This window comes from Lycorma delicatula, chromosome 3 (assembly GCF_047948215.1).
Source record: "Lycorma delicatula isolate Av1 chromosome 3, ASM4794821v1, whole genome shotgun sequence".
Classification (NCBI taxonomy): Eukaryota; Metazoa; Arthropoda; class Insecta; order Hemiptera; family Fulgoridae; genus Lycorma; species Lycorma delicatula.
Window position 1 is genome coordinate 143,984,183 of NC_134457.1, and position 16,665 is coordinate 144,000,847.

At 29.4% G+C, this 16,665-nt stretch overlaps 1 protein-coding gene across 4 annotated transcripts in view; it reads left to right on the forward strand.

Annotated features, from left to right (window-relative positions):
• Nucleotides 1-13,969, forward strand: part of LOC142322067 (cathepsin B-like) — a 37,486-nt gene extending 23,517 nt beyond the window's left edge. For all 4 annotated transcript variants that reach the window (XM_075360715.1, XM_075360713.1, XM_075360712.1 and 1 more), the window contains exons 5-7: nt 7,811-7,964; nt 9,224-9,340; nt 13,577-13,969. In XM_075360715.1, coding sequence (XP_075216830.1) covers nt 7,811-7,964; nt 9,224-9,340; nt 13,577-13,788 — 483 coding nt within the window. In that variant the 3' untranslated portion in view covers nt 13,789-13,969. The remainder of the gene's footprint in view (nt 1-7,810; nt 7,965-9,223; nt 9,341-13,576) is intronic.
• Nucleotides 13,970-16,665: the final 2,696 nt, after the last annotated feature.

Here is a 16,665-nt window from a genome sequence, read left to right on the forward strand (position 1 = left end):
TCACTCCTTTATAATTATCATAATCTGTTTATTGTTTTTAAAATAGTTTTTATGTTAACATATTCACACTAGAGCTGAATGTAAATAATAACAGACAGGTCTGACTCAAAGTTTTAATGGTAACTCTGTTATGTTATTTTTAATTTTTGAAAATTTTATTTCTATAATTATAAAATTAACTTGATCTCATATATTTATATAGACAGATCACTCAGAAAGATACTGTCCAATTTTCTTAATAGATAAGTCAATGTTTACATACATTTACTAAAATGTCTAAAAAAATAATTATTATAGATTTTAAATTAACAGAATAAATTATAATAAATGTAAAAAAGTTTCCCAAAAAGCTGCTATGACAATGAATCTTTTTTCTGAAAAATTATTTTTTGTAGTTCTATCAACAAATTATACATTTTTTCACAATCTTTCACTAGGTTTTAATTTTCATCACTATCCTTAATCCACTTTTGGCTCTAGCATAACAGTTTCCGTATATCGATGTATAATCCTAAATACATTTCATTGAGAAACTTTAAGTTGTTTTCGTGAAATGCTTCGTATGCATTTATCAGATCAAATGCTTTTTATCCTTATGGAAAATAATGTGGTAAATTCAAATCCAGTGATCAAAGGAGACAAAAGATCTTCATGATGATCTATTCATTACACACCATGCGTGAATATCTTTGCCTGTCAGGTCTAGTAGTACTGGTAAATAGTAGAAACATTGATTTGTTTCTGTGACTGATTAATGAAACTGAAAACAAAATTTAATAAACAATCATTATTATCAGTTTTCTCAAAGAGAAAGCAATACTATTTTTGTAATATTCAATCCACACTCCTATTTTTAACTGTTAAAACTTACATACAAACCATGATGGAATGTAGTCATCTCAAAATTTCTAAGAATAATTAAATCCATCAAATGAATCAAACTCTCAACTGTAATTAATGTGACATCAAACACATCTTCAATATTTTATTTATAAAAAGAAAATTTTTATATATTAGAGACAAGTAATAATTATAAAGTGTTATTTTTTGCTAGTTAAATTCAGTATGTATTGAGTTACTGAATACTCTGTTTATGTACTCTTAAGTATATTCAAATTAAACATTAGTGTAATATTTTATATGATGAAATAGTTCTCTTCAAAGACTTTTTTTTAAGGAATTATTGTTCTTCAGTTAAGTTATGTTCAATTTACTAATTTTGGTAACATATATGATACATTTGGGGTTGGTCACAAACAGGCTAATTTATATATTAGGTTCTAAAAATGTATTGAGTCTTTGGAAGCCAAAATTGAGAACACATTTTTTGTTATTGGAAAATTATATTATGATACCATATACGCACCATTTTTTTGATGACCATCTGCCATTTTTCCGGCAACATCAACACCCTGTTGCTATAGAACTTCTGTGATTCTGGTCAAAAATTCTGACACGTGGTTTTCACAGGCCTCTTCTGAAACTAGCTTAACACCATTCTGGGAGTTCTGCAAAGTTCGAAGCAAATGATAGTCTGACAGTGCCAGATCCAAGTTATATGGTGGATGCATCAAAACCTCCCAGTCAAGTTCTCTCAATTCCTGATGGGTTGTTAAAAGTGTATGTGATCTAGCATTGTCAGTGTGGTATATGACACCCTTTCTGTTGATCAGTTCAGACCGTTTCTTTTGAATTGCTAACTGTAATCGCGCTAACTATCAATAATGAATCTATCATACTGCCTGGCAGCAGCAACTTGTGATGTATGATGCCCTTTCAATCTCACCAAACGCACAGAATAACCTTCCTGGGCATCAGTGTGGGCTTTGCTACAGACTATGGAGCTTCTACTCACTTTGATCACAATCTTTTTTGTACATTGTTGTCATAGGTTATCCACTTTTCACACTCATGATCAACCACTTCAGAAATGACTCGCTTGATTTTGTTACATTTCAGTAGAGATTTGCAGATAGAAATTTGATCGAATAGATTTTTCTGAGTCAGATTATGTGGCACCCAAACATGCTTCTTTTTTGTAGCTAGCTTTCTCCAAATGGTTTATCACATCATTTGGTGATGGATGTTTAGGTCATTGGCAATGCCACGACTGCTTACATGCCGGTCTTCCTCGACTTCTGTCAGAATATCATTTACTTTTTCTATAATTGATCACCCACTGTGAGGAGCATCTTGGACATCAAAATTTCCAGAATGAAAGGGGCTAAACCATTTTTTGGCTGTTACTTTTGATAATACCTATAAACAGCACAAATTTCTTCATGGGCCTTTGCAGCATTTGCACTTTTATCAAAATAAAATTGTAAAATTTAATGCAGTTTTGTAGAAACTTCACTCATCTTCACGGCACAATACCTTACATCTGAGTATAAGAATTCCAACATTTTTAGCATATCTACTAGCTTCAACTGCCAGCTGTCAATTGACATTCGGCCTGACCCACTGCGGCTCATATATCCTGAGATTTGGGACACTAATGCTACCTTGTGCACAAAAGGCTCATTACCTCTTAGACTACCAGTTATATATTTATTGTATGTTGTTATTATAATGTATGTTGAAAACCCTTAAAAATTTTTTTCTTATTCATTCCTAAAGAGGTTAAGTTGAATACAAACTGATCTACATATAAAAATCAGGAAACCCTTACCTAGATATTCATCACTTCTTGTCCCACTGCTGAAGGCTAGAAAGTTGAAATTTGATAATTTTTCTATAAGGTTGTTTTCAATAAAAGTAAACAAACAAAAATTCATTGTTTGTACATGAAAAGAGCAAATCATAAAATACATATAAGTTAATAATAATAAACCAATATTAATTAATAAAGCTCAAAACCTAACTCACCAATCTTTGTAATTCAGTCCTTAGATCCTCTTCAGTTTTGATCTTTTGTAATATATTTACATGATACTTTGTGCTTTGCTTTGGTTCCTGTAATTAATAATATAAATGACTAAACAGTTGATGTTAGCTCTAGTCAGTTATTTATTCATCACTTCCAATATGCTAAGCATTAATTTAAACCCAACATGTCGGTCTAGTTGTGAACTCATCGTTGCAAATCATTGTTTGTCAGCAATTAATGACAGTTTCTTCACTATTTGCAAAGCATTAATTAATATTAGGTAGACAGATTTTAAAAGAAACTAGATAACTATAATTAACACAAAATTATGGAAAAAGTAAGTTTGTGAAGTCAATAAAACTCATTAACCCTCCATCGGTCACTTAAAATTTGAATCGCTGACTCTCGCTCAGTGGAGGTTTCATCTGGGTTACGCAATAAGGTACAAAATGTAAAGAAAATGTTTATTTTTATAATCAAGCTTTTATTAAAGTCCAGATATATGTTTAATACAAACAGTATAATATAAAAAAAAAAGGTTTTTTATATTATAAAATGTATATATTATTTAGTTATTGTGAAAAATTACTTTTACAATTATTATATGAAATAAACATATTTTATTCAAAAGTATGTGAAAACTACGTATGAAAATAGTATAAGAAATCTTATTTACTACAAATACGAGTATAAAATATATGTTTTAAAACAATTATTCAAAAATAATAATTATCAGGAAATAAAAAATTTGTAATTGTAAATTTTGCTAAAAGTTGAAATATACTTGATATGAAAAAAAACGTAAAGGCGTAAATTCAAGAACATTGCTTACACATGGAAATATCATTGTGGAAAAACTACAGATAAAATATATTGTAAAAGGAAAATACTTAAAAACAGGTTTAAAGTCAGCCATCAATTAATTGTTTTAATTGTCATTCGTGGGCTAGGTTGGCCAAAATCAAAGCCTTACAAAAACTTAGACAGATGAATCAGCCTACCGGTATTTCTTCATCTTCATCGCTGGAATCAGCACACTTGGTAAACTGTACTGCAGAACGCTCTCAGCATATGAAAAGTTTGCACTGAACACACCTTGTCTTCGACGGCCGATTTTTCTTATAGCTGCAAAGGAAGCATCGCCCCGAAGTGACTACATCTGGTGGCGGTTCACGTTGTTGATCTACTTGTATGCTGATACTCAGAATCTTACACATCCGTAGTTTCATTTTTCCGTTTCAGTTTTTGCACAAGGCGAAAGGTAGCTCTTGAATAAACTTTCTTCTAAAGATAGTCTGGTTTACATTCTTTTTCAGAACGATGTAACCGTTCAAACATCCAATATCAAGAAGGGTGTAAAACAGCCTCATCGACCATCGATTACAGACTCTGGCAGTTGAATAGCTTTCCTTATATTTGTGACTGTGTCCACTCCTCCTTTGCTTGAATTGTAGAACAAATTAATTTCTGGCTTTCCATAAGAGCGAGAATTCTCAGTTGAGTCTACAGCATCGGTGTTATGCATTGATGACAGCAGGATTACATCTTTGTTCTTCTTTCCTTTAAATGAAAACGTTGTGTAGTCTTTCTTAAAAGCAAAACATGAACTTCTTACAGAACGTTGTTTGGTTTCGATGAAAGCGATTGGTATTTCACGTTTGTTTTTCCTTACTGTTCCAACGGGTGTCAAGCGATGATTTTTCAAAAGTTCTTCGCAAAGAGGTATGGATGTGAAAAAGTTGTCAACAGTCGCATTTCTACCCGAACCAGAAACCGGTTCAGTCATTCTCAGAACAACTTCTTTGCCCGAGTTATCTACAGCAAAAGGTCCTTCAGGTTGTTTCCCTACATATACCTCTAAATTGGCGGTATAAAATGTTTTTCCACAAGCCATTGCATAAACTTTGATTCCGTACTTGGCGGGCTTGTTTCTCATATACTGTCTAAAAGAGCATCGACTGCGGAACGATTCCAGCATTTCATCAACAGTTATAAATTCACTTACAGTGAAATGTTTCTTACATAACTCGATAAAGTCATCAATCAAATCTCTAATAGGAGCCAATTTATCGATTGTCTTTCTATCTTCTCGCGTCGTGATGTCGTCAAACCTGATACATCTCAATAAAAATTTGAATCGGCTTAGTGACATGACGCATCTGAAAAATTCTAAATCGGTCCCATCAGTGGCCCATAGTTCTAGAATTAGATTCCTGCTACGCATTACCCCTACTATATACAGGATACCAATAACAGCTCTTATCTCAATTGGATTAGTTGTTTTGCGGTCTCGTTCTCTAGTAAACATTTGTTTGTTTGCGTTTATATAAATATTTGTGTAGCCCGTTATGTCTTTGATTGTTTCATCAGGGAAAAAAGGTTCCATGCCTCAACAGGAGACTTGGCTTCTTTTGCACTTTGGGCCACACATCCCATCCTCATCCACAAAATATTTCTATTGGACGTTTGAGCCTCCCGCACTTTGATTTGGGTGCAAGTCCCAGAGCAGTTTCCTCCTTTTGCTCGTGTAAGCTGCTTTACCGTTTTGCCTGGTTTCATTAATTGCAGATTGCCGTTCTTTTAACAGAATACATTCTATGTCAACAAAATCATCTTCATATGTAATACCGTTATTGATATTGACAAAGTCGTCTTGCTCACCTGGTAACTCATGTACTCCTTCATTTACCTCTTCGTTTTCATCACCCGAGTCCAAAGTCGTATCTTCTACATCTCTTCAGGAAATAATTCACGAGTAAAACTCCCAGTGGGCCTAAATACAATTGCAAAATGTTCCTCTCTTTCTACGCTAGCTAAAAGTCTGGCGAGTCTTTCTTCCTCTTTTTCCATTTTCAAAAACAAAAACTAAGAAAAATTTACTGCATAACTTGAAAATATAAGTGACCTAAAAAAAAACTCGCACACCGAAGTTTCGTCCAGGTTTGCAAAACACAAATAGATGCTTGCAGAGGTTTCATCCGCGTTTCCAAAACACAGACGCTCGCGAAGGTTTCGTCCAGCCTTCTACTACTTCACTTGTGACACTGACCTTGAAGGATGATTGGGGGTGGAGAGGCCTGTCAGCTGTTCCTGAAGAGAGAATCGACAATGTTACTAATGGACAGTGCTGCCAACCCCAAACAACACATTTACCCAAACAAAACCAATTTACCTGGAGGAAACCTCCGCTTAGCGACCAATGGAGGGTTAATTGTTTGTTAGCCACCTTATGCAGGGCAAAAATGCATGGAGAACTTATCTTGTAATATTATTTACTATCTATGATAGAGAAATGTTTTTATAAAAATACTGTCGCTAACAATTGGAAAATGTTTTTAATCCATCAGTAATTTACTGCTCTTCCTTATAATAGATAGGTAGATAAATGTCAATTTATGATTAGATTTAAGTTTAATTTCTTATTTGGTACCAAGCCATAAGGGAATGGTATTTATAAAATCTTGCCTAGCACACTTTGCATAATCCCACATAAAGTTGTAAACAATATTGCAATATTTATATTATTTATTATATTTTTTTTTTTTTTTTTTTTTTTTTTTACTTGTTGACAAATGACAACTAAAATATAAATGATATCAATCAACCTGTTCAACATTGTAAAGCTTAATTTATGTATGTACTTTTGCAAAAGGTTATGATGAGGTACAACTGGACATGATATATTTAGCAACTATCTAAAAATTATAGACTTTCTTTGAAAAGACCCATATGTGTAATATTTCATTAAGATTAGTGAGACATATTTACTCCTAGAATATGAGGTGTTTCAAAATTTAAAAAATACACATAAATGATATCTACCTTCCCTTTGAAGCACAGGTTCTTTTAAGAATACAAAACTGTGCCAAAAAATAATCAGAAAATAGTCATGCATAAAAAGCCTCTTAAGCTGAGGTGCACAGGTTTAATATTCTTCTCTTGTAACCTAAAATCAAATTAAATTTTTGCAAATCCCGTTGTTACAGTGAACAATTAACATAATTGCTAATCAGTTTTTGTGATATATGGCAGGATCTACATTCAAATTTTTATAAATTTATAGTTACTTTGTTTTTCAAAGAATTTGATTAGCTGTAGAATCTAAAAATAAACGAAATTATATAAAATTAATGCAATATGACAAGCTGATCTAATCTATTGTAATACACTATAGCTTCTATAGATAATTGAAGAATGCTATTTATTATTTACTTTGTAGTTTCAGGCTGATGCCCAAAACAATCACATTTTGTCTATAAGAAAAACATTTTTTTAGAATGTGGAAAATCCCATGTCAGGCCCAAAGTCGTTCAGACTACTTTCAGAGGAAAAACAACATCATAACTTACAAGAAAACAATTACTATTCACACACCCCTGTTTCTTCAGATATTGTTAAAAATTTTGCATAATTTTCAATGAAAAGAATGCAAAGTAAAACTAACAACATTAATAATGAAGCACTTGAAAATTATATTAATATGAAGTTCCAAAAAACATCAAGCATAATACAGAAAAGTTTTATGAATATGTCAGAATTCAATACCAGTGATAAGAAAATTCATTCAATGCCAGATACAAGGAACATGTAACCTAGAACATGTTGAGTATTTTATTTGTAATAGTTATTCAAATACAAATGTATAAGAACTTATCTCCATCTACTTATTTAATATCTAGCAGGGGTACTGAAAAATTCAAATTAAAGATAATGACTTGCAATTTTGTTTAAATAATTCTCAAGTCAGTTCAAGAATTATATATGTTTTAATAATCAATCTGGCCATTTTAAAGAAATACTGAAAATTTTCTGAAATCTTAAATATCATCCATAAAATGAAAAATTTAATAACTTTCATATACTTGTAGAGATAAATATACTTCTTTTAACATATAGAGATTTGAACCTCATATGACAATTGTTCTATACAATTATTAATAGGGTTGTAAGCCGTACACAATTCCACCATGTGAACATCATATAAATGGTTCCTTACCAAGATGCAATCCAGATAATGAAGTAGACACTCCATTGTGCCATCAGAGATGTACTAATAGGCAATATGAGCGCTCTTACTGGAGAGATCAACGTAAATGTAAGTCATTATATTATCTTTTTTTAATTGTTTTTTCTTACTGTAGAATGTAGATCATCAAAATGTAGAATAAGGTCTTTATGTCTAATCCATTTTTTAAAAGTAGCTTAGAAAATTACATACAGCATTATAATATAATTACTTTGTTTAAATTAATTATTAACATATTATCTCAATTTAAAACTTTTTCAGAGATTTCTGCTTCTTCAAAATGGAATTCTTTATTAAAAATAATAAAAAACTGTAAATGTATGTGTCAGCTATGTTAGTTATTAAAGTAAAATCAGAAGAACTAAATGTAGATTATAAAAAAATCAATGCTTCTTAACATACTTTAAAACAAAGAAATAATTGTTTGTTAGTACTGTAATCTATTAGTCACTGAAATTTTGTATTATAGTAATTTTGAATTGTGTCTGTTCTCTTACCGCCAGTGGTACCATAATTTGAGAACCACAGATCTGATAACTATAACTGAGGTATATACAGTACAAAATGACTGGTAATAATTATAGAGTCAAAGAGTAAATGTCATCTTTTTACCAAGAAGGTTCTGCTTTCAAATCCTAGTCCTTAGCATTTTTTCAATTGTTTCAAAATTCATTCTTCCTATCAATAACTGTAACTGGGTCATCCACCCAGGTAGGTATTAAAAGAATTTTTAAAATTTCACAAACAATGTATAGTTCATGGGAAAAAAAATCTCTCTAATCCAAGTAAATATATGATAATCACTTGTTTGATATTATTCCCAATATGTCTGTAAAAATTAAAATGGAAATAATAAGTTTTAAAATGAATAGCTGTGAGAAATGTTTAATAAAAGAAAAGGATAACCAGAAAAATTAAAATCTTATGAATAAAATTATTCAGCTTGATGGTAATACATTTTGGATTTTAATTAATTCAAACTTCTAATTCTATAGTAATTTCTTTATTATGTTTTAGGTACGATGCCTTATACTGTACTCTTAACATTGATATATATTAATAATAAATAAAAGTTTGTTCATCTTGTACAATTCAACATAATAGCATGATAAAACTGTTTAGACAAACTTTTTTTATACTCTAAATAATAATAGGTTATTGCTCAAAATGCTTTTTTTTTAATGAAATACTCTTATATCTAAGTTGAAGTTAAACAATCTAGATAGTTTTAAAATAAATTAATAAAAGTATTTATACTTCATGATGAAATTTATAATGCATTTATATCTGCAAATTGTTATCATTTCTATTTATGTATGTTCATACAGTTAAGAAATGGTACCATGTAAATGCTACTGTTGAGGAAATTCAGAAAGAAATCATGACACATGGTCCAGTGCAAGTTGCGTTTACAGTTTATGAAGATTTCTTTACATATAAATCAGGTAATTTTTTTTTATGTAAATGGCAATTTTAATATTTGAAAATAATAGGAACATTTTTCAATATATACTTTAATGTATGAGGCATTCAGAAACCAACATGATTAACTTCATACCACCCAGTACTGATATAAACTTAATTAGCTCTAGTTAATTAATGACTTCTTTTATTGCTGTAATTGTTGGTTTTTTACAGAAAAGTAAAGCTATTTACATCAAATTTAAACAACGGAAAAATAATTTTATCATAATTACCAATAACATTCTCACATTTTTGGAGTTAATCTCTTTGTCAAATAAAGAATGCTAAAATTTAATGAAAAGTTAGAATGATTATAAAAATATTTTACTATATGAATATTATTTAAATATCCTAAAAGAATGTATTTATTTCAATAATGATAATTCCTTAATTCAAAAAAATTTGAAGTGGACACAAATGACATCGTTGTACGCCTATACACATATACTCATTTCTTTAAAATGGAAAGTACATAAAATTTTATTTCATTAATAACTTTTTTTTTATTGTTATTATTGAATTATTATTTATTGTAATTTTTTTTTACAAGCAGAAGTTAATTATGAGTAAATCAATATATTTAAATTAAAAAAATAGTTAAAAAAGGAGATGAAGTCTGATTCGAACCAATGTGCCTTCCCCTTGTAAGAACCTCATATTTCATTAATTTATATTTTATTTGGCTATAACTGTGGAACCAATGAAAATAAGTATAACTTATGATATATCACTGAAAAGCTCACAATGAGGGCTTATTACTGCAGTTAAGAAAAAGTCCAAAATCTAATTTTTTTGGATTTTGGGCTTTTATGGACACTTTTGGTCTAGTCTATTGCAACCAAAAGAGGAAATGACAACTAGATGTTACAACAGTCCTAAATCCAAAATTTCAACATCCTACGGCTAATCGTTTTTGAGTTATGCAAGATACATACCTACATACGTAAAGACGTCACGCCGAAACTAGTCAAAATGGATTCAGAGATGGTCAAAATGGATATTTCCATTGAAATCTGAAAATCTAAATTTTTCGCGATCACAATACTTCTTTATTTCATACAAGGAAGTAAAAATTATTGATTTATAACTTATCACCATAATCTACAGCAACATCATTTGAATGAAGTTTGGAAGCTGAATGTTCTCTAACCAAATTTTTGTAATACCAATGGTGTACTGATGGTATATACTGCAATGACATCATATCTTATTTTTTTTGTTATTGAAATTGATCGCACATCTGGATGCAATTCATTTTGCTCCACTGAAGCAAGTAATATTTGTGCTTAACCTATAATAATTTTCATAAAATTAATTTTTTTAAATGGTTTTTCACTTAAACGAAAGTCTTCATCATTCGACAGAAAACTATGTCCTGACAGTAGAAATTTGAGTCAAAAACATTTTGCTGTAATCTGAGAACTAATAACACATGAACTAATAATACAATGTGCTTAACATTTTTTTGGCATTTAAACATGCAGCTACTTCTTGACAACCTCGAGACCCTTTTGTTTCAGATCACACATACATAAATCGTTGGTCAGTTTTCAAGCAATGGCAACCAAGGTTGTAAAAATAAAAATTACGTTTATAATAAGCTATTGATGTGGTCAGTTTTGGAAATAAAAGAGCTTTTTGCAGGTCAAATGTAAAAGCATAATAATTTTCATGCATCTTTCTTTATCAATTAGTATGTCATTTTTAACAATTTCTCCTTCTAAAAGATGAATTTCTTTTTTATTCTCTATAATTTTCTTTTCATTTTCATTTTGAGATGCCTCAATCATTCTATAGTAACCACCATAAACTTGCTAAATATCTTTGGCAGGAGACTTAAAGTCAAGATCAAATTTTGAAGAAAATATATGGTATACATGTTTTCCTTTATAGGATTTATATTTCTCGTTATATAAGTTGTACATTTTTTTATTGTTAGCTCTGAATTTAAGTATTTACAGCTGGAATACTCTTTGTGTAGTGATGATGTAAGCTGGAAAAGAGTGGATGTGCTCAACAACACAAGAACTATTTTGTTCCCAGGATCTTGCTTTGCTCGATGATCAATAACACCAGAAACATCACATTTTGAACAAATATTATAAGGTCTACCATCACTAACCTGTAATGTCTCTCTAAAGTATTTTCTTACACATTTTTAATGTATTATCAGCCAAATGAATAAAATAATTAAATGATTTACTTCTAGGAGGTTTCATTCCCAGTGATGGACATTGCCTAGAAATCTTTTTAGTTTGACATAAACCTCGTAAAAATATATTTTGTTATTAAGATCAGCAAGGTTATAAAACTTAATAAATACATTTCTCTGTTCAAATGAAATTTGTGAATTACATTTATTTTTATAGCCACAAGTAATATCTTTAGAATGTTTATCTCTATAAAGGTTTATCTAATGATTTTTGTAGCTTATCAGTGGTGCCAGAATTAATGTAGCTATAAGGCACAATTAAAAAATTTTTAAATATTTAAAAAAATTTAAATATAAAATAAATTATTCGAGTATTATGCTTAGCAATAGACAATTTTTTTTTATTACTATGTTCTCACATTGACAAATGAGAACTCACAGTATGTTCTGTTGACAAAAAAAGTTCTGCATTCTGATTAAACAAAAAAGGTAAGACATTAATCATTATAACTACTAAATAAAAAACACTTTAACAATAATAGCATCCAATTTTGAGATAATTTGTTAAAATTGGAGTTAATCACTTCAGTTTCTGAACACTTCATATAGACATATATTTAATGACTACGGTAACTGTAAATAACCTTATTTTAAATTTATATATGAATAATTTTAAAATGAAACCATTAGCTACCACCTATCACCTCATATGCATCATTTACATATATCTACAACTACAACTTTATGATATGGTGACAAACAGTTAACATGGCTGTACCTGTACTACATTGAATATGTTTCTTTGTACTTCATCTTTATTTGTACCATGTACAAAAAATTTAACCAAGCACACATTAATTGATTAACTGATTAAGATCTGATGTTTGATATTATTATTTCAAACTGTTTTTATATTATTTATTATACACAGCTTAAAATTGTGAATGCTACTTACACAACTTAAAATAGCATTTTCACCAATATTTTTTTTCCCTTAAATGTGTGTCAGGTCTTGAAAACGTTTCACTTGGTTAATTTGATTTGAATAAATATACTCATCTACATGTTACATATTTTAATATTTTGCACTTACATATTGTATTGTTCATTATTTTAATTTATGTTTTTTAATGAAATCAATAAGCACTATATTGTTATAATATTCCTATTACTTTGATGTCAAAACTTTACCTTTTTAAAAAATTAAATTTCAACACTAGATTGGGTGTATCAGTCACTTTCTTAAGGGGATGCTATTACAGCTCATATTTAGTAGGTAATAGTAGTATATTATACTGTAATAACGATGTACAGTAAATTATTTCATTACTACAATTAAGTTTCTATGAACCATTTCTATCTTTCATCTAAGAATAGTTAAAGGGATGTGTTGTTTGATTAAAATAGACTGTTAAAAATGTATAGAAAGATAATATTTGAGTGATTATTAAAATGTTTCTTTCTTTTTTTGGAATGATTCCTGTAATTTTTCCTTTTTAATAACAAACACTTTTAACTGAAACAAAACTGGCTATGTTAGCAGCATTATGTAACAACTGGTTGTTTTTTGTATGCCAAATAAGGGCTTGTAAATTATAAAACAACATATTCATTCAGCATATACCATCTGTTTGTTGATTCAATTTTATTCATTAAAAGAAAGAATACAATTATTGTTGTATAACAACAATCTATTTTATCTACTTAAATATACAATTAAGATTAAAAAAATAATATTAAAAAAAGTAAAACTGGACAAGAGAGATTTTAGATACCAAATCAAAATTCCAGTGTTACAGTTACACTATTGAGAAAATCACAACCTTAAAAAGGTTCCATCACATGCCTTAATGCAGCTTCGCCCTCAACAAGTTAAAATATTGTATATCAAATTTTTTTAAACTTATCTGTAAAAATTTGGTTAAACAGTATATGAAATATAATTGGTTATATGTTACTATATATATATATATATATATATATACAATATAAATGGTAAGAAATTACAAAATTATACTTTCTTCTTAAATGCTGGTGTGTATTCATTTGTTGTTTCAATTTTCAGGAGTTTATCATTACATCACAGGAAAAAAGGTTGGTGGACATGCAGTGAAAATTATAGGCTGGGGAATACAGCAGCGTACTCCATACTGGTTGATTGTTAATTCATGGAATACACACTGGGGTGAAAATGGTTTATTTAAAATTGTTAGGGGAAAAGATGAATGTAATATTGAACATGGTGTGTTTGCTGGTATTCCACACTCAAATCATTAAACAGTTTTGAAAGAAAAAGGCAATAGTAAAAGATAGTAATTAGTTATAAAGCAAATTCATTACAAATTTAAAAATATATGTATATTTAAAAAAAAATTTAAAACACATTTTGTTTATTTGTAAATTAGAAATTATAACTGAAATTTTATGTACAATAAAAATTTACAACTTTGCTAATTAATTAAATTATTTATTTTTCTTCTTACACTGCTTTCCATTATCATGAAAGAACAGTGGAATTAATTAGTATCATTAGGAATTAACTAAGAGAAATACAGTTGGAAGTGTTTTTGTTCACAGGGGACAGTGTGTGTATGGGTATATGCATATTATGCAAAAGTATGTGTATGAATGAAAAGAAATAATGTCACATTGTAATCTTGATATCATCTTAAACAATTCACTACATGACAATGCTCAGGATATATAGATTTTCTTTTCTTTTTCCTGTTTAGCCTCTGATAATTACCTTTCAGATAATACTTCAGAGGATGAATGAGGATGATATGTATATGATGATATGTAAATGAAGTGTAGTCCTGTACAGTCTCAGTTTGACCATTCCTGAAATGTGTGGTTAATTGAAACCCAACCACCAAAGAGCTTCGATATCCACGATCTAGTATTCAAATCTGTGAAAAATAACTGACTTTACTAGGACTTGAATGGTGGAACTTTTGACTTCCAAATCAGCTGGATTTGGGAAGACGCATTCACCACTACATCAAACTGATGGGATCAGGATATACAGATTAAACTTCTCCAGCTGCACATTTACTACAACATTTACTACTTGACAAACAGGACAGTTTCAAATAAAGGTACAATAATAAATCAAAGTGCTCCATAGCAACATGGTCAATATTTGCCTCTTAGAAATAAATCGTAAGTCCACCAACATTAACAACTTTGTAATTCTAAATGCACAAAAAAGGACCATATCTTAAAACACTAAAATATTTTTAGAAAAAAAATATACGTAACACACTGCAATTAATTAAATGAGTTATTACAATATTCAAACCTAAAACATTTTTTGACCACATCCTAAATATTCGTACATATCTTCCTACCTCAAAAAAAAAACCACCAGCAATAACTGGCAAGAGTGGAAAACAGCAGTATCAGCAAAAAATGGCTTCAAAGTGTCCAAAAGTATAATATTTTAAGTTTAAAGAAATACATTAAAATAAATCAGTTCACTCTTTTTTCATTAAAGAGGTTTTAATGAGCGCTTTTCTAAGAAGGTGTTATCTTACCTCCTGCAAATAGAAGGTAATATAATTCTAGTGCTTATAGTTATGTATTCCAATCCAGTTGTGTAAGAAGTAGTTTCAATATTAATAACGTTTTTCATATAAATAATTATTCCAGAATTTGTTTTGTAAATTGTTTTCCTAATTTTAAACAAACCACTGAACTTATACGAGAAAAATAAAAAACTAATTTCAGTTCTAAAAAAAAAAACTACTTATTAACTAAAAATCAGTTTTTAAGTAAACACTTTCAAGTTATACTTCTTTTGATGCGTTAGGAGAAACTGATCAGTATACATTCAGCAAGTTACAGAAGTTGCGTGCGCCAATGTAACACACCATGAAGATTTGCGCAGGCCCAAGTGGATCAGTTGCACGCACATGCGTGTAGTGTCAAATTCAGTCAGTCGTTCAATGCAATTAAGTGATTAGCACGTGCTGTAAACATAATAGATTTGAGTCGTAATAAATATATATTTATATACACTGATTTCTGAAAAGGGCTATTTTAAACTGTGAATATTGTTGTTCATATTCATAAAACTTTATTTATATTGCAGTGTATATATATATATATTTTTTTTTTTGTGTGAAAATTATGTATGAAGATTTGAGGTTATATTTATGTAAATATTATTTTTTATGCGTAAAATGTTATTTTTTAAAGGCAGAAAATAGCACATATCAGATAAATTCTTGATTTTGCATAAATAATTTTAAATTTACCAAAAACAAGATTTTTGATAAAATACAGCATTATAAAATATAAACTATTTGCATCATATTTTTCATATCATAAGCCGCTGATAACCCACGTACCTATTCAAACGTCATCCGAAGAATTAATGGAACTAAACTAATCGAAATAAATTCGATGAGCTTTGTTTTATATAACAACGAATACTTCAATACTTTTTAAACTGTATAGAATAAATATTATTTAATTTAAGTATTAATTATTCAAAGTTTTATTCATGGTATTTAATGCCGTCCATCGATCGTTTGACCCGGTTCAAATTTGTTTGAATGCATAAAAGTTTTTTTTTTTATTCACTCCAAAAAAGTTTAACTTATTACGTGGATACATAAGTACATACAAGCTTTTTTTCTATTAATTTTTTATATTTAATGGATCATATCCTGGAATAGTCGGTTTGATATTGGAGGGACAGGTAGATGGGAAAAATTGTTCAGGCAGGCGTTTGGAATATGTAAAAAGAATTGTTAGGGTTGTAGGATGTAGGAGGTATACCGAAATTAAACACTAAATAGGGAATCTTGGAGAGCTGCATCAAACTAGTCAAATGACTGAGGCCAAAAAAAAATGGATCATAATTTGTTATATATCAAACTAATATGTTTTCTTTGTGTTTGCACTGAATAATTATTTCAATCCTAAATTTTTAGGATAAAACTACGCTTGTAGTAAGCTTCATTATTCCAAACAGAAGCCCCAAAATTGATGTACATCCATTACCTTGAGGAAGTTTTATGTGCACTAAATGAAATGTAGAACAGAGTAGTAGTAAATTTCAGTAAGCCATTTCTTCATTGATGTTGTAATTAACAGCAAGAATTATTTTGAGAATATCTGGTTTCTGAAACTTTACTTCAATAATTT